Below are 19619 nucleotides of genomic sequence, written 5' to 3'. Positions count from 1 at the left end.
TGTTTTTATACGTGTCTTCGAGACCGCATAATGTCAAAGAAGCAAAAATAAAGGGACAAAGGGAGTATAAACATTGCACCCGAATAAAAGAAATAATAAAACTTGATAATATTTTTTTTGGACAGGAAGAAGAATGTTTTGTTTTGTTTTTTTTTTTTTTACAAAGAAGAGTGTGTATGTTTTGCTATGATGCTTTAAGCCTTTAAGCATCTATTTATAATATATTTTCCTTTCCTTGTTAAAAAAAATGTTACTGTCTCCCTAATCCTTAAACTCCTTATTAATGTAATATTAGTATTAATGTATGTAGTTTTTTTTTTTTTTTTTTTTTTTTTTTTTTTTTTTTTTTTTTTTGAGGAAAGTATGTAGATGTTATTTTGCTTTGTTTGGTAATTTGGTAATGTACTAATGTTCAATAATTATGTATGTCGACATCAAAAGTTATCCATAACGTTTTCAAAGTCAAATTATAAACATTGTAGATGCCACCTGGCATATGCCTCCACTTACCCACTACAAGTTGGACCTACAAGATCACGCTCAACATCCCACCTGCAAATTGCAATGTAGGGTTTCTGCTCTTGCTAATTCATCCAGAAATACTTGTGTTGTAGCCCCTATTTGGTAACTAGCGATAAGCTTATCTGATTAACTAGTTGTATTAACTGATTTGACTAATTAGTTGCATTAGTTGTTTTGGCTAGCTGATTGGTAAAATTAGCCTATTAATTGTAGTTATAGTTGTTTGTTAGTCGAGCATATGAAATAACAATATAAAAATTGACAACTTATTTTTGCTTGAGGGTAAGAAAAGAGGAAGGACAAGAATGTAAATTATTTTTTAGAATAAAATTGTCATCTGACACCTTTTACTTAATTAGCTAATCTTAAAAGCTCTAATTTTTTTTTTAGTTTTTTACAAATTAGCTTATTTGCCTCAATCAACTTATTTAAAAAGTTCTTTTACCAAACGACCAAATTAGATGATTTATGTAGTCAAACTTCTAACTAGGTCAAATAAGCTCGTTTTAATCAAAACTTTATTTACCAAACATGGCCTCAGGCCTTTAGTTAGACATATCAAAATATTTATTGTTTTGAAATCAACCTGTTAGTTTGACTCCAAACTTATATAAATCCACACCACAAGGCTTGAAATTAATCCAAATAAAAGTTGAAATCCAATCTAATCTAAATAAAGTTATTGACTCAAAGTGGATTAAATTGTAATTGACAAATTGGATGTTCGAATCGGAATGAAGAAGTTTGGATCCAAATAAGTGGAACATACGTTGAGTAATTTTTTTTTCTTCTTGAATACGAATTACATCTCTTTGCTTTTGCATTATTCATATGGAGTATAATTGTTATCTTCGTATTAAAAAGGAGTACAAGTAATACACACTCCTTCCGTTTTTAAATATTTGCTCCATTTTTACTTTTTGCAATATCCATATGTCCGGTTTTAACTAATTTTTGTGACTTATACATAAGAAAATATATAGTTTTGTGGATACTTGTTAGAATCGTCTGAATGAATAGATAAGTAATTCTCAATTATTAGAATTTATGTTTATTGATTATTAAAGATATTATTGATCAAAGATTTGTATCGACATACGTGTCTAGGAAAAATGTAGCAAATATTTAAAAACGGAAGGGGGTACTACTCCATTCATTTCATTGTAGTCGTAACACTTTGACCCACACACCTGCCAACGCACAACTTTAACCGTTAATAATTATAATCATATAGGTAGTATTATAAACAAGTATACTCCGTATTGTATATAAAGACTAATCCAAAAATAATCTATCTATACTTTGTATTTAAAAATACAAACCATAAATTTTTCATATGACACATGGCATCACAAGTCACTCATCACCCCATATGCCACATATCATTTCCCTTAATATTTATGTTTAAGTGTTTTTGCATTATACAACTTGCAAATTCAAGTAAGAAAATGAAGTGTTTCATTTCCACCATAATAAAATAATGTTTTAATTAATACACATTACATAAACATATAAATTATAATAAAAATTGTCTTTTCAACTCCTAGACTTTAAATATAATTTAAAATAATATGTCATTTTATATCCCACAATCTTTATGTGTATATATCTAATAACTAAATCCCTTCATCTTCTTTCAAGTTTCTACCCTCTCTCTCTTTTTTTTTTTTTTTAAAGTTTTAGAAATGAAACAATTTTCTGAATATGAAAATAATTAATCCAAGTAACAACCCGTGCATTGAACGGACCAAAAAGCTAGTTGTATATAAAGACTAATTCAAAAATAATTCATAGTACACCATAATATGTGTTTTATAAATTACACGGAGTAGTCAAAGTTAGCATATGAGTATACAAAAGTTAAATTGTTGCAATTATTCTAAAACAAAGGAGTAAATCGGAATAAACATAAAGATACGGGAGCAGTTGACTTGTGACCACCATATAAGCAATTACGATCACTCCTGACCGCGATCACTGCGCCACGCACATCTCAGTGACACACCCAACGAAACAGAGAGAGATGCATGCGCTAAACTCTCTAGCAATGGCGTGGTTCGCCAATACAACGGAGAGTTATTCATTAGCCTCTGAAATCGATTTCGGGACGGTTTCGTGGTTCGTCTATGCCGGTTTATGTGTAGTATTGGTTCTATTTGCTGGTCTTATGTCTGGTTTAACTCTTGGTTTGATGTCTTTTAATCTTGTTGATTTGGAAATTCTTGCTCGCAGTGGTACTCCCAATGAACAACAACAGGCAGGTTAGATAATTCTTTTTTTTTTTTTTTTCATTTAGTATTACAATTGAATTTCAATATGATTTTGGGCAATTTTTACATCTGGGTTTTGTGGGCGGATGTTAACTAGCTTAGTTGGTTAAAGTCGCGGGGATGGATGGTATGTGGGTATGATTGTTTTAGATGGTGTGAAATGGGGGTTGGTGTATAATGATTTCTTCAGGTGTTTATATGATTTTACTTGCTGAAATGGGCAATTTGTTGTAGTTGGTACTGATTATGTTCTGTTTTTTTGTTAATCCAGCTAGTATTCTTCCTGTTGTTAAAAAGCAGCACCAACTTTTAGTGACATTGCTTCTATGCAATGCGGCTGCCATGGAGGTACATATTCGGATACTGATTCTTTGTTAGTTTGTATACATAATTGAGAATCTTGATGACTACTCCTGTCTTATTGATTTGTGTATTTTTCTGCCTAAATCTCGGGTTTGCTGTTGTTGTTGTTGTTGATCAACCTCATTATTCTTAATTATTGCTCTTGAGGTGGTTGTTGTTGTTGTCGTCGTCTTTGTCTTATACTCTTGTTCAATTGTGAACTTGAGCAACAATGTAATATGTTGCTTAACCTCAAGGTTATATAAAAGTGTGAATAAGATTTTGAGGGGAATGGCAATAGAGTAGTTTATGAATACAATAGTTTGTATGGAAAAATGTAGACATATACTACATTGGTCTTCCCACAAGAAAATGATTTGTACTAGGATGGCTGGATGGACATGTATATAACAAACTTCAAAAAATTTTGTTCTAGTATTTTTCGTACCCCTTCGTTTGTACCTCTTCCCATGATGTGATGCTTGTTGCATACTTGTCTACTTGCATAATGGGTTAGAGAAAACAGGATGTCGTGCTAGGGGATCGCGTCATCAAGTTAGGGGCGGAAGGAAGATGTGTTGCTTGGATGTCTTTTATTGACTCTGCTATGTTGATCTCATTGGCATATTGCTGTACCATTATGCTATACTGTCGATACAGTTTCTAGTATCTAGGAGCTTTACCTGGCTTCAAAGTATTCCGAACTGATAATGATATCATCTTTCCCTGATTGACTCTTTTGTTCTGATTTTTACCTGCAGACACTTCCTTTATACCTGGACAAGCTTTTTAATCAGTATGTAGCTATCATTTTATCTGTAACATTGGTCCTATCTTTTGGGGAGGTATGTAGCTTTTGACTCTGTTATCCTTCTGTTGTTTCTATTTTCATTCATCAATACTTTCTCAGTTCTCTCAGTAAAGAAAAGTTTGACTTCTCTGAATTTTTAGGTTATACCCCAAGCTATATGCACAAGATATGGCCTTGCTGTTGGCGCAAATTTTATATGGATTGTACGAATATTGATGATTGTAACCTATCCAATTTCTTACCCTATTGGAAAGGTAATTTTCTTGCCCAAAATGAAAGCTTAATATAAGGTTACTGTACTTGATACAACGAGAAATGCATCAGACATCTGCTTCTAGACTGGGCTGTATGATTGAAGGGAAACCACTGAGGCACTCATCATAAAACTTTAAGCGAGCATTGTTTGGATCAAAGAGTTGATTTTCTGGTGATCTATTCTAACTTTCTCTAGGCTGTAGGATGGGATCAAATTGGGTTTTTATCTTTGGGCATGGTACTTGAGCTCCCTCATATATTTCCACCCCAGGAATATGCACATATATGTTTCTATGTTCCTATAGTATGTTGATAAGCAAAAAAGGAGGTCAGCAAGCTATATTCATGATCATAAAAATGGCTGGGTGGTTGTTTTGTCAAGTTCAGTGAAAGCTGAAAGTCATTTGCACTTAAGCTTCTGGATATGACATTAGCATGCGGTCAAATAATCATTGGTGTGGGGCTAGGAATGGGGTTCTACTGCTACTTGTTAGACAGCATTATACCACATCCAGTCATACCTAAATTGGCAAATTACATCATACTGTAAATTTAATTTATATGAACTCTTTGTGCTGCGTTTTTTAATAAAATATTCTGCAATTGAAGGTATTGGACTGCTTACTAGGACATAATGAAGCACTCTTCAGGAGAGCTCAACTGAAAGCACTTGTCTCTATTCACGGTGAAGCGGTAACTGACTTTCTATGGAATTGCTTTTCTATATAAGAAAATGCAATAACTTCAATTCCTGGATACCTGTTTTGTTCCTAATGCTGATATTTTCTGTGTTCTTTAAGAATTCTGAAACTGTCTTTGTGGTTGCTTATGCATTATCTGACTAGAACTTATATTCTTTTAGGCTGGAAAGGGAGGTGAGCTTACTCATGATGAGACAACAATTATTAATGGTGCATTAGATTTGACAGAGAAGGTAGCTGCTGAAATAAACTTTTAATTTTTGTGTTCTGTCAATTGTTGAGTTTCTTAATGTCTAGTTTAAGTTATGATCCACAGAAGTACCGAATTAAGCTGCTCTCTTCTGAATACTAAAATATCCAAACTGCCTGGATACAGGATGGAATGCCAAATTTGTGGTCATGCTATTGAATTTAACATGTTGTTTTGAGCGTAAAAGAAATTAAGCATTCGGCAAGAGCCTCGTTTTCTTGGTTTCTGATTCTATTTGTGTTTCCGGTGGAGATATCCAGTGTTTGCAAGAGCTACTTAATCTGCTGTCCAGTATAATGCCATATTGACATCAAACAGGGCAAACACTGATACATTTTCAAGGATTGCAATTTTGAGCAATCTTTCTTGTCCACTAATCTATTTACACTTAATATGCTATGAAGATACATAGTTTTCTGCAAGCCTGATATATACTTGGTAACCTTTAATATCATCTAAATCTGCTCCCCACTTTATTTTCTTGCTGAACAGACTGCTGAGGAGGCAATGACACCGATTGAGTCAACTTTCGCCTTGGATGCCAACTCAAAATTAGATTGGTAATGATGTTTATTTTCTCCTTCCTCATATATAAAATGATTCATATATATTACCCACCTCTGAAAAAGAGTAGGCAAGTTCAATTCATTACTGGCGTTGTTAAGCATGTTTAAGTCATGGGATCATGGAAGAAATTGAACTGTTGAGTACTGCTGTTCTGTTTTATTGCTTCATATATGATTCTGCAATGCTTTTCTTTTCTTTTTTCTTTTTTTAATGCCCAATCACGTAGGTGATGAGTGCATGACCTGAGAATAGAAGTGGTTATTGGACATGGTAGTCCAATGATAATAGGGTCAGGGCCAAGCTTATAGGGCTTTTAATGGACAGGGCTATTAATGGACAGGACCCTTATTGGGTAGGGTCAATATAGGGCCAACATATTTTTCCAATTTAGTTGATAAAAAAAATACATAATGTAAAAATAATTATATAGATTAATTTGTTTTCATTTGTATTTAATAATGGCTTTGTCCAATATTTATTTTAATTGATATTTTGTAGGCCCGCCCATTATCGACCCGCGGCCCGCAATGTCCCGACCCTATAAAATGTGACCCTCTTTGACCCTGACCCGCAACCGACCCTGACCCGACCCAACCAGGTCTACCTGAGAAGTGCCTATTATTGGTTAGCTAAAAATTGAAAGTATAAATGTTTATATACTGCTAGTAGATGGAGCATTGGTTTGATGTTATCTAAACATACTTTTTTGAATATTTTGAATGGAGTTTTGGAATGCCTTAGTAGCCAAGATATTCTTAGTTATAAATTGTGTTCACCTCGCCCCCTATTATCTGCACCTTAGGGAAGCCAACTTTTTTTTTTTTTTATGATGTATCTCACTTTTTTTACTCAACCGAAAGCATCTTAAGTACTCAGCTACGTGTCCAACAAAGGAACACATAATATAGTGGATAATAGTAATGTTGGAATGTGTGACTAGGGAGCTTATGGAAGTTTCATACTTTGTTTCTCGTTTGAGGTGGGAATGTGGGATCTGCCAGTATCTCCTCTTTATTGAATTTATTGGGAGATGAATATTCTGCAATCTGCTACTTTCCCCCTCTTTAAGAAAAATTGTAGAGATGCTGCTTTGCTTGTTTGTTGATTTGGCCACAATTTCATTTTGTAGGGAAACAATGGGAAAAATACAAGCTCGTGGCCATAGTCGTGTACCTGTTTATTCTGGAAATCCAAAAAACTTCATAGGAATGCTATTGGTGGGTGTCAAAAAGTCTTAGTTTTGAGCTTTTGAATTCCCTTTATCCCAAAATGAACTTCACACTTACTGTTGGCATAGACATTAAGAATGTTGTTGAATGTATAAAAATGGGGATTAGTGTAAAAAGGAAATGTGACCTTTTGGGGGACAATCATTTGAAATATCTGAAGTTCATTATATGATGGAGGGGCATCTTAAAATGGAAAGTATTTTGTATGATAAGCGTATCAAGTCCCCGAAGTTGTTTTAATTTTTATTTTAGATGTAATGCTTCTTATGCTCTATAACTGGCCTTTAAAAGGAATTTGATTAAGCTCTTCTTCAATCCTCAGACTAAAAGTCTATTAACAGTACGACCCGAAACAGATACTCCTGTAAGTGCAGTTTCCATTCGAAATATTCCAAGGTATGGTCTAGAATCTATATATATTGTACTCCTAGTCCATGAATCATTAATGGAGTAATATTCCTACATGTTTTCCAGGGTACCAGCAGACATGCCTTTGTATGATATATTGAATGAATTTCAGAAAGGTCAGAGTCATATGGCAGCTGTGGTGAAGGGAAGGGCAAAGAGTTTTCATAATTTGCGTATCATTGATGAAAAACCTAAGCGGTCAAATGTCACTAATGACAAGTGCGATTTAGCTACTCCTTTATTGTCCAAGCAAAGTGACAACTCTGAGAGTATTGTGGACATTGAAATAATCCCTAAAACAAGAAACAAGAACGAGCATAATTCACAGCAGGATTATGCATTACCTAACTCTTCTCGAAATTCAGTAGAAATTTCTAGGGAGGGAGAAGTTATTGGCATTATTACCCTTGAAGATGTTTTTGAAGAGATTTTGCAGGTAGGTATTTACGAAATATTATACAGTATAACTTTATATTGTTCTTTTTGGATTTTTTTTTTAATATTTTATATTAATGTTAAAGAGGACCCTAACTAAACCTCAACAATCATGGTTTCTTAGTCTGGTCTTTGCGAGCCAAGCACTTGAAAGTGAGGGGCAAAGGTAAAAGCACTTGCAGCTGGGGGGGGGGGGAGGGAAGGATTCAATCTCGTGACCTCTAGGTTGCAAGGTGAATCCCCAACCAACTGCACCAAGCCTTGCTTGGTAATGAGGAAGTTAGGCTACATGAAAGTATATCAGAAACAGGAAGTGCACCAATTCCTACTTTTTGGAAGCATTTTGTCCAAGAAGGGGGCTCCTTGATGGAAGACCAGCCATACCTAGGGGCTAAGGATGTACTGTTAGGCCCAGCTACATGAAACAAACATTTAGGACATTATGTTTAATTTGTTCTTATGTGGAAATCAATCTTGGTGTGGATCATTCCCCCTCCCCCCCCCCCCCCCCCTACCACACACACACCCCTTTTTCCTATGGTTCTCAATACCTATTGTGTAGCAAACTAGCAATTCTGAAGCCAATTTTGGAGTAGTATATAGAACCAGCAGCACACCCCCCTAGAGCTAATAGCCGGCTGATTAATTTTGTCCCTAAGTGTACACATGGTGTAACCATTTGTCTAAAATGGGTATTGGATTTTGAGATGTGGAGGCAAATATATACTGATTTACCCAAGTAACCCAGACCGCTGTCTTTTTCTTAGATAAACAGACTTTAGCTCATGCAATAGAGTGTGTTAACTATAACGTTTAACATACTCCCTTGAATTTCTGCTTTATGCAAAGATTGTTCTTTGATCTTATCCCTTATTTTATTTATTTCTTAAAATTCCCTCTTTCTACACCGAAGCTATCATATTCACTCTCTTCATGTGCTCTTTGGAAATACAGGAGGAGATTGTAGATGAAACAGATGAATATGTTGATGTTCATAAGAGGTATCGGCCATTGTTTCATTGACAATACCAAGCTCAGTTGCAGGTGACTGATTTGGCGATAAAGACTGGCACTGACAATTTTACTCACTTCATGCAGAATACGTGTTGCTGCAGTTACAGCTGCTTCTTTGGTTGCACGTGCTCCATCTCTTCGGAGGTTAGCTAGCCAAAAGAATGTTGTAAGTATATTGTTTCCCTTCCTCCTCCCCATTTTTTCTTGTTAGCTTAGCTTTGCATTTATTTGTGAATCATCTCTGTAACTTCAACTGTATTTTTAATGTTTTTTGATCCGATTTAGAGAAAAGGTTTTGATGATCTGCTTCCTGTTAAGGATATGTGGTTTTAGAACCTCTAGGGGCACTAGAGCTCTATGATTCCTATCTCAAAGTTGATTTAAACCATGTTAACATCCAAATAAATTTTTCCCTTCCTGATAAAAACATATTCCTATCTCAGAGTTGTAAAATTGTAAGCTTAGCATAGAAGTTTAATTTCCTTGTGTGGTGTTGCTCAGGGTCAGGGAAGCCACAACAGGCTTAAAAAAGGTGCAAAAAAGACTGATGACGAGATTCATGCTTCAACAATGTGATTACTGATTATACCCCTGCGCCCCTCTCAATCGAGTCAGTTCGTGAGAAGAGGCGAAATACTGTACTTTGTATCTTTCATTTATGATTCCTATACATGTTAATAAGATCTTGAACTATGCTATGTGTAAGCATCTAGAGGAGAAATGGTGTTGTTCACCTTTGGTTTTGTATCAAGTTATGTACATGACAATATGACATGTACAATGCACACTCATGTCAGAAACACAGAACGCCAATTATTCATCCAAAACTACTTTTTCCCATCATAATTATCACAGTATATCAAAAGGATTTTTTGTTGCAAAATGCAAGCTAAGAAAAATTTAGCCTGCAAACAGAGTGATATGTTTAGGGTTTGCTCTCTTCAGCTTAATTTCAGTTCAGCTCCAACCAATTCAGTTCAGTCAACTCTTAATTTCTTTCTCTCATAAAATATTCATTTCAGCTCAGCTCAAATCAGTTCAGTTTAGTTAAGCTCTGTTCAGTAAATGTGAACAAACCCTAAGTATGTTTGATATCTCTAATTATTGCATATAAATTTTGTTTTGAGATATTGGAATGATGGAATTTAGTTGAGATAATCGAAATTTATTGGGTAATGGAGTATGGATCTTTATAATTTGGCAATTGCATTCATTTTAATGGGAAAATCTAGCAATTTTTACTTTACAATTGGTTGTACCTTGTAATGTACAACTAATTAACGCCCTTGGTTGTTTGATGGTAATTAATAGGTCTAGTGCTTGTATAGTCGTATGTGATATGTCTCCAAGTTATTTGACAAATTGACATTGTTACTTGTATTGAATTTTGAGAAAGATTACATGCTTTTATCATAATTAAATCGTAACAACCATAGTACTCGTAACATAAAAGTCACCTTTTTACTTGAGGGTCCCCATTGATCCTTTTGATAAACGATTGATATTTATATAGGAGTAAAATCGTAATATAATAAGCAAATTTTGCACCAAAACACACTAAAAACGGTATTTGAGTAGCGGTTTTAGTCCAAAATTGCTACTTCAAATAGCGGTTTTATTCATAAAAAGTAAATATCATATGCACTCATTTGCGATATTGCTACTAGATACTGTTATTTATCGTGAAGATCAACTTGTATTTTCCCCGTTTTACAAAAACGGCATATAAAAAATGTTTGCATTTGAAAATGAGTGGTTTCCCGCTAAAAGATGAAAACATATTCCATTTGCACTTTATATCAGAATCCCGCGAAATTGAAAAGAGTAGCGAAAATTGCCGAGGAAGATAGCTTCTTCAAAAATACGAGTAGCAGAAAATCGTCATGGATGATGTCGATCGTCTGTTCGAATGCTTCAAATGTGGCGTTACTCCTCCTGGTAAATCTCTCTTCACTGCAATTCGTCATTAGTAAGCTCAATTTGATCTCCATTTTTACTTACTCATAAATTTTAATTTTTGATTTAGTGCTTATTATCACCATTTAGCTGTAATTGATCTTCAATTCTTCCTAATTATAGTATTAATTAGTTCGTCATTACTGCTAATTGCTCTTCTAGGGTTCGGATTTGTTTGGATATATTTATTAGGGTTTGAAAATGATCCAATAGTTTAATTAAGAAATTTATTGTGTAATTAAGTTAGGTATTGATCTTGAGAAATCATCTAATTTTTCCAGGATATCAAGGTGAAAACCTAATTTTGTGATGCTGTTGCGAGTTCTTGGGTGGATGTATTGTCCGATTTAGTCATGAATTTGCCATAGCTTTTTTAGATTTTACTAATTCACTTAATTAATGGCAATCTCAAATTTCTGTGCCAATTTTAGTAAGCAAGTCTGTTAAGTTAATTTATCTTTTCATGTATAGGTCTCGTCCGAATTAGTAACTACGAAGGAGTTTAATGATTGATTGTGGGCTCTTTTGGTTTCTTCTGAAAATTTTCAGGCATTTGAAGTAGTTTAGGATGAAATGAGATGCCCAATTTACTATTTTAGTTGGGATATTGGGCATAACATTCCATACATGTTATTGATAGTTTAATGGTTATGGTATTTTATAAACTCTATATTGGTTTCTTCCATCAAAATAACAAATGTTGTGTACAGAATCTGCTATTAGAGAGAGAAAAACAAGTGTGAGTAGACTGAAGCCAGAGAATTCAAGTGTGAAGGGCACCGACTCACCAAGTTCAGCAAGACAAGGCGAGAAGAAAACTGTGGATGTATGTGGGAAATCAGAAAGTGTATGTCATGTGCTCTTAGCAACTCATTCTTTTTGGTGGGCTTATTACCCCCATTGCTGAAATTTGATTATTAAACTTTCATGCTCGTTTCTGTCCGAACATCTTGTTAAAGGATGAACCTTCACAAGTGTAAAAATTATCAGATATGCAATTTCCGTATCCTCTATCTATTATATATCTATGTTACTGGCTTTTTTCTTCTGAATTATTAGAAAAGAAAAAAGTAATAGTGAATCTGTATCTTCTTCGTTTCCCTTGTCTTTTGATGCATATTATTCATATCTTTTAGTTTATTTGTATTTATGATGCATTGCAGCTTAGTTTTCTGCACTTAATATCACAGGGTGTGTCAGTGACAAATAAAACAAACAAACTCATTGCTGGTAGGCAGCTTTCTCCGGGTGTGTTCTATGGATCGCCACATGGAGTGCCTCCTAAGAGGCCATCCAGTTTACTCCGAGTATTGCGTGAAATACACCTTGATTTATCTGAAAGACGTAAATCCAACTTAAGGTATAATGCTTTGGCTTTTTGTACTATCATTTACATTCATATGAGGAGTTGATCACGTTTCTAGTTGTTTACATACACTCTACTGTATCTGTCTTGTGTCTCTTGACAATCATGTTTAAATGTTTGGTCAGGAAGCAAATATGGGCTACATTTCCAAAGCAGGATGATGCTATAAAATTTGCAAAAGAACAAGCCAATGTTCGCATATTCAGCTACCAAGATCATTTCAGTGGTCAAAGAAGATTCCTTGTTTCTACCTATCAAGAGTTTTGGAGAAGGTTACTTGTCACCACAAATTATCTTCAACATTTTAGTTGTCTTTTTGCTGGCTTGTGTTTCTTACTTACTGAAAGTTGATCCTGCATCATTATATAGGTACAAGAATATGGACTCAAAGTCCCGTCATCATTATGAGGTGATCCAAGATGTGAGTATCTGTTGTTTAATATCCTGTGCAAGGACTGTTCAATTGCTTCTTTCATGGTTTTATACTATGATTCGAATTATTCAAGATTATTTGTTGGGTTGTTGAGCTAAATTTGTACTGCTTGCAATTCATTTCCCTTTGTGCTAATTCCTATAAAGTACTTGCTGATCATCCATGTATACTTTAACACTTGTATGCCATCAGGAAGAGGCCTTTATGTTTTGAGTAGATAAACTTCTCCATCCCTATCTGTATTCTTTTTGCACCTGAGTTATTATTTGTTATTTAGCTCCTCAACCTTGCTTTTGTAAAAGTGAGCTGTTTGATAAAATTAAACTTTGGACAACATGCCTTCTCCTTGTGCTGGCCCAAGTCCTTTGTTGATTAGAAAAAAGCATTTATCCAACACAATATTCAGGTTATCAAATCTTGATTTTAAATTTCAATTAAATATTTTTTTCAAGAATGTGGGAAGATTCAAACAGGATCATAAAAAATGTGATACAGATACTATATTAGGACGAATGAGGAAGAGAGTATAGTAAGTACGAAACTATCAGAAAGGTTATTATTCAAAATCATGCTAAATCTTGTTACAATGAGTTGGATATTAAAACAAAGCAACAACTTCCCAAAGGGTGGAGGCATATGAACAGGAATATAACTTTACATTATGTCCTTATTCAAACTTGTTACTTCTTGTTTGAGGCAAAATCTAATCTTGTTGGGCTATTTTCTATTTCCAGGGCTTTCCTTGTCATCTATACTTTGATCTAGAGTTCAATAGATTGGAGAATACAAATAGAGATGGTAATCAAATGGTCGATCTTCTTTTGCTGGTCATATTTGAGGCATTACATGAGAAATATCATATACAAGGAGAAGAAGATTGGGTTGTAGAACTCGATTCCTCCACTGAAGGTAGGGCTGTGATTTAGGTGAGTGATTTGAATATTTGAATACATAAACTTCATATTCATAACCGATTTTTCTAATGTTTCATCTTTGGCCTTTGTACCTTTTCATTACTTGCTGGTAAGAGAGTATATTATCATATTTGTTTGGACAAAGATGGATTTTGTTTCTTTATATCTCCAATTTCCAAAAGTCTTCAAAAACAGCCAAGTGTGGTCTGTTCAATCCGATACATCATTGGTTCATGCAGTGATGCAATTTGATTTATGATTTGTTTTATTAATCTTGTTTTGAAAGTCTTATAAATATGTTTATTGGTTACATGGCAGCAAAATTCTCTCGCCATTTGGTGCTACGTATTCCGAAGGCTGCGTTCAAGGATAATTCTCATGCTGGTGCTTTTGTTTCCGAGGTATGGCTACTTGATAGTTATTTCTGTTAATGATCCTATTTAAATATAAAATAAAAAGGGATAAAATATATGTGGGAGCATTAGAAATATGTCAGAGCAGTTGAACATAGTATAATCCATCTTACATCTATTTGTTACATCTTTACTTTAAGATTTGACCATGTGAAACCTGTAAAGACTTTTGTGCAATTTTAATATCTGCACACCATGTCCTCTCTTGTATTGTGTATCTGTCTAATCATCATCCACCTTTTTCTGTCAATATCAGTTGTTCTCAAGAATTCATAAAGCGAAGGAGAAGGATGAGAGATTTCACCAACTCTTTATTTTAAAAGATTCTAGCTCTGCAGGACCCTCAATGCAACTATTTGTGGATAATGCTGTATATTCAAGAAATCGTTGTTTCCGCTTAGCTCTATCATCAAAAGCCGGAAAGACTTCTTTGCTTCTGCCTACTGGACGATTCAAGTGTAAGGGCATGGTATGAAACCTTTTTGTATCTTTGTCCTAATTGGAAGTTTTTTGTTTAGCCTAAGCAATTATTGCTATTTACATTTATTGATGAGCTGGAAAAATTGATCCATGCTGCTTATGTGCCCATTCATGTATTCATTATTATTAGTTGTATTATTCCAAGAAGGCTTTTTTGTAATTTTATCTAAACATGCAGTGTGTGGTTTACAGTGTGAAGAAGACGTTTTCATGGCATCTTTGATCTGCAATATAGATGATGACTGTGAAAAGCTTTTAGTGTGTAAAATGGAGTTGGACTGTATCAAAACTCTGCAGTTTGATACCGAGGTAATATTTAGCTTAGTTTTAATGGTTTACTCTCTTTTACCAACCATATTGATGCTATCAACTTGTCAAGTAAACTCTTTATTTTTTTTTCTTACAAATTCCATTATACTGCGTATATTTTAAGATATATCTTTGTTGGATGTTTTTTTTTTTCCTTTTCCTTTGAGGGATCTTGAGGACTCTTTCATAGCCTTAAAGTCATGACATCATGTTGCTCTATGTCATTCTAACCTTCATTGTTTTATTTTTTGATGCTTCAAAATATTTGTTTTCTTCTTTGATTGCGTAATGATGTATTGCTTGACTTATGCAGGTTAATATTACTAGTAGGAGACCTTTGAGTGCGCTTCAAGAATTCACATCTAATGCTTGTAGAAATGATGCCTCGAGAACTTACCTAATGGGAGCTTCTCCATTTCCTGCCCTGGATGCATTCATAGAATCTGTTGCTTCTTTTGGAGCAGTGACTGGTATGTATAATATTTAAGAGCTGTTTTTTCAGGATTGACTTGGTGAAGTGCAATCTCAGATTTTTATATTGGTTTCTTGGGAAATTTAGTTAATTTAATCAGCATTTGAAAGGGCATCTCGTGATTTTTCTTCTGTACTTTTGCAATCTATAATCCTTCAAGACTTTAAGTTAGTTCAACTAGTCCTTTTTGCGAACTTTCTTTCATCCAATAGTGTAGTATAGTTCACATTTTGTGGCCAAAAACCAATCTCCAAAGTTGTAATCTGTAATTGCCTGGTTTTGTCAGTAAATTTTTTTCTTCACAGAAAATTTTTCAATAGTTGTAATCCTGGGGAACTGCAAGAAATGTCTTTCCACTAGTATCTTCCAAATTTATTCACTCTTACTGAACAGAGTTTTTATATTACAAGAGAAAAGACAGCTAAAGAAAATATTATGTTTAGGTAGCTCGATACATGTTGATTGGAGCATCTTATTTTGGTGTACTAGTCTTCATGAAAACAGTTGATACCGTAAGTTTGAGCTTACATAAGCCTAATTAGTTCGACTTGCAGCCCCTTCAGCCTTTTCTTTTTGCATTGTAATGGTTTTGTAGATTTCTAAAGGTTTCCTTCATCCATTTCACTGGTTGATTGATTAAAATTTTGATTGTTGACTATGATGACTCCCTCCAAATTAGTTCGACTTGCAGCCCCTTCAGCCTTTTCTTTTTGCATTGTAATGGTTTTGTAGATTTCTAAAGGTTTCCTTCATCCATTTCACTGGTTGATTGATTAAAATTTTGATTGTTGACTATGATGACTCCCTCCAAATTCCAGGAAAGATCCGAAGCTGGTATTGGTTTTCTGAGTACAGTTTGTTGGTCTACAGTATGTCAAAGAGCAGATACTGTGGAAGGATTGGTCGAGAACACAAAAGCAATCATGGTATGTTGCATTGTCCTATCTCACTTTTTACACTCGAAAATATGAATTCACGAATCCTGCTTATTATCCAAGTCCACATGATGTACTAACTTTTGTTTGTCCTCTAGTTATGTATGTGGCTGACCTACAGTGGGCTCTTTACTATCAGAAGTGTTATGATCCTGATTGCCAAGGTTTGTCCCATTGCATTTGAAAACTTATGAGTTAAACCCTGCAATCACTTCTCGATAAATTTCTGTTTGGATCAGGATATCGATCGCCCTCCCGTCCCATTCCACTTGATTTAATCCCTGAAGTTTCCAGTTTAGAAAACACAGGAGTTATTGATGGCTCTGATAATAATAAGGAGCACATGTTACTTGGTGGTCATGAAAGCATGATAGACGGAGATAATGATGAAAGTTGGTGGCTTGAAGCAGTGAAAGCTGCTGACAATGTTGAAACTATGGGAGATTTATTTATCAGTACCACGGTTAGTTTATCTGTGCCTTTGTAACATTTGGTTGCTTTTGCGAACTTTCTTTCTCTGGTTGGTTCAGTCTCCTGTTTGTATATATTGAAGGATAATGATAATGAAGATGACGAGGGATGGTGGATGGAAGTTGAGAGGACTGCATCTCAGGCTGAATTAAACTGCCACTGTTAAAGACATGATAATCTGTTGCATTTCTAGATATTAACATGCCTGTCCTATTGCAAAGACTACTAGTGCCCAGTGCTCACTGTTGGTGTGAGTTCCTGGAGATTCCTCAGATAATAAGGTAATTATTACTCCTTCGGTCCTAAACTCATTTTTAATCGCAGGATTGTATGAAGTTAAAGAATTATGGTTAAAAGTAGAACAAAAAAAGTTGAGAAAGAGAATGAAAGATTATTGGGATGGAGAGAGAAATGGGAAAATTAACTAGGAACTGTGAAGAAAAATTAAAATACCCCAAGATAGAATTTGTGAAGGCAAATTTGGGGTGGATGGAGTAATGAAGTTCCTCACATTGTAGTTTCTGGAGAATAGTTGTCTGAGTTTCTGGAGAAGAGTTATCTGGCTGTCTGGCACAGTCCTTTAGAAAATATCCTGAATTCCCCTATCTTCTAAAACTAATTAAGGGGGTGTTTGGTTCATTAAATTGGTATGAACTGGTATGGAATTTCATACTAGAGAGTTATGGATTCTAAAACCCATAATAGTCTAAATTTGTTTGGTTTAAATGTTGAAATGAACTATATGCCTCATTAATAGAATGGATTGAGAATATTAAGGGGAGAGGTGGGTATGAGATTCCATAGGTATAGGGTAGAGTTAGTCAGTTAGAAACCCCTTGGGTATGCAATCCCATACTTAAAAAAGCTCAACCAAACAAAAAAAATAGATGGAATCGAAACTCATTCCAAAAACGACCCTGAAGGAAATGTGTGACTAAACTGCGGCAGTGGCTTCATAGTGCAACAAAGGAGCTGCATAGCCAAAATGTCCTCGTATAATTGAAGTTGAAGCTTTTGCAGATTTTTAGATGTCCCTTATTCTTGTATAGTTAGCATCTAGGAGACCTCAAGTAGCAGAACATTAGTCTAATAGTATATCCTATGTTCTGTAATTATTTAACTTTCAGTTTCGAGCCTTTTAGGCCGTAATATATCTGCTGCTCCTTTTCACCAAAAAAAAAAAAAACCTCTGGTATGCGATGTATTGCAGTAAGTTTTCCCTGATCTGTAATCAAATGCTGTGATGTACTCCTGTTTGATGTATAATATGAAATAAATTGTTGAAAGATTATTTCAAGTTCAAGAAGATTATGCATTTTGCATGCACTAGATTTTCAAGTACAAAAAACTACAAAAACTTTTACTGCTAGTTTCATATATTTCATTCTGAATCAACCTTTATTCTTCCATCATTTTTACAAGGTTGTATTTGATACATGAGTCATACTGCTAGTCTCTACTAACTGCATAAAAGCAGGTACATTATTCTTCTCTAAGATTCATTAGTACAATATAGCATCATCATAAACCAATTATTGCTGGGAAATTTGATCTGTTTTGACAGTTTCATAAACCAGCTGAGCAGTCAGAACATCAACCACACCAGAACCAACAGATTTAAACACAGTAATCTCCTTGTCATTTTTTCTCCCAAGCTTATCACCTTTAATCAATTCCACCAAAGTCCCACAAATATCATCCCTAGTTATCACCCCTCTCTCAAAAGCACCCACCAGTTCCCCAGCTTCCTCTAATGCAACCTCATTGTCAACAAACACTCTCCCCCTCCTTATCGCCTCGTCGTCGCACTCCTTCATTGTTGGCTTAAACGACCCAACAAGATCAAGATGAGCTCCTTCCTTCAACTCCAACCCTCTCACCAACTCTCTCTCCGAATTTGTGGCGCAACTCACAATATCACCCAACCCAACCACCTCCTCCAAGCACCCATTACTCTCAAAACTCACCCCATCAAACCCATTCTCCCCCCTCAACCTATCTGCCAATGCGGCCGCCTTCTCGGGCGTTCGATTCCAAATTATCACCCTCTTGATGCTAGGCCTAACACCCAAATGGGCAGTGATCAAATGGGGTGATAAATTACCAGAACCAACCATAACAAGAACATGGGCATCATTTCTTGACAAATAAGAAGAGGCTAAGGCTGAAATTGAGGAAGTTCTGTAAAGGGTTAGCTCAGTAGCATCAAATAGAGCTAGGGTTTGGCCTGTTAGGGAGCTGAAAAGGGTGTAGCAAGCATGGATTCCGGGTAAATTGAGGGAAGAGTTTTGAGGGTGTGAAGTTACAAGTTTGACCCCAATGTAAGGGAGAGAAGAAGAGGTTGAGAAAGAGGGCATGAGGAGAAGAGTGGAATTTGGGGAGGTAGAGAGAGAATGGCGAGGTGGGGTAGAGAGAGAAAGAGAGGCGTTTGGGAGGGTGGTTTGGAAGTGGCTGACTAATGTTTTGTGGGTCAGGATTGAGCGGAGGGTGGTGATTGAGATGAATATTGGGGTGGTTGCGGCGGCAGAAGCGGCGGCAGCGGCGGGTGTTGCCATGGCGTAGAGAGAGAGAGAGAGAGAGGGGGGGGGGGGGGGGGGGGAGGAAAAAATGTTAAGTCTAAATGTGTGTAGGCATTTGGGGTTAGGGGTTGGAGGAGTATTTTAAGGTTGCCAAAGATAAGAAGAAATAGAGAATATTGCTTTTGAAACTTCAGAGAAATTGGTTCTAAGTCGGAAATTTCACAAGTTATAGTAACAAGTTTAGGAAATTATTTGTATCTTTTCGTTGTAGTTTCTATATCAAAGACTGATTTGATTGATTTTAAATTCTTGAGTAATTGCATATTTAAAAAATATACTTTTAAGAGCATGTTCGGCAAAATTAATTGTTGTAGTAGCGGTTAGTTTTTTAGACATTGACATTATTGTAGACTATGAGGGTACTAATAATGAATTTTTAGATGTAGTTTTCAATATTGTTGTGTATGATTTAAGTGTTTGTTACAAAAATAACTATTACAAATTTGCAATATGAAAATAATTTTAGGAAGTTATATATTGTAGAGCT

The 19619-nt window shown here is 35.1% G+C and overlaps 3 protein-coding genes across 3 annotated transcripts; 2 read left to right on the top strand and 1 right to left on the bottom strand.

Moving 5' to 3' along the window:
* The first annotated feature begins 2433 nt into the window (after nt 1-2433).
* On the top strand, nt 2434-9647 carry LOC110729578 (DUF21 domain-containing protein At4g14240-like). Its single transcript, XM_021909320.1, has 13 exons — nt 2434-2783; nt 3064-3140; nt 3896-3979; nt 4086-4199; nt 4810-4893; nt 5063-5134; nt 5644-5711; nt 6848-6935; nt 7270-7343; nt 7422-7791; nt 8745-8791; nt 8889-8970; nt 9306-9647. The coding sequence occupies exons 1-13, from the start codon at nt 2546-2548 to the stop codon at nt 9378-9380; spliced, it is 1473 nt and encodes a 490-aa protein (XP_021765012.1). The 5' UTR covers nt 2434-2545; the 3' UTR covers nt 9381-9647.
* Nucleotides 9648-10624: 977 nt separating this feature from the next.
* On the top strand, nt 10625-17763 carry LOC110729577 (DNA-directed primase/polymerase protein-like). Its single transcript, XM_021909319.1, has 14 exons — nt 10625-10742; nt 11471-11607; nt 11951-12120; nt 12252-12398; nt 12496-12547; nt 13294-13468; nt 13792-13874; nt 14143-14355; nt 14559-14675; nt 14989-15145; nt 15966-16073; nt 16181-16246; nt 16322-16545; nt 16636-17763. Exons 1-14 carry the CDS (start codon nt 10688-10690, stop codon nt 16717-16719), a joined length of 1788 nt encoding a protein of 595 aa, XP_021765011.1. The 5' UTR covers nt 10625-10687; the 3' UTR covers nt 16720-17763.
* Nucleotides 17764-17906: 143 nt separating this feature from the next.
* On the bottom strand, nt 17907-19318 carry LOC110729576 (delta(1)-pyrroline-2-carboxylate reductase-like). The gene has a single exon (XM_021909318.1). The coding sequence runs from the start codon at nt 19106-19108 to the stop codon at nt 18086-18088; it is 1023 nt and encodes a 340-aa protein (XP_021765010.1). The 5' UTR covers nt 19109-19318; the 3' UTR covers nt 17907-18085.
* Between the last annotated feature and the right edge of the window lie 301 nt (nt 19319-19619).

Source organism: Chenopodium quinoa, unplaced genomic scaffold (genome assembly GCF_001683475.1).
Source record: "Chenopodium quinoa cultivar QQ74 unplaced genomic scaffold, ASM168347v1, whole genome shotgun sequence".
Lineage (NCBI taxonomy): Eukaryota > Viridiplantae > Streptophyta > Magnoliopsida > Caryophyllales > Amaranthaceae > Chenopodium > Chenopodium quinoa.
Note: the sequence above shows the minus strand (reverse complement) of the source record. Positions and strands in the feature narration are given on the sequence as shown.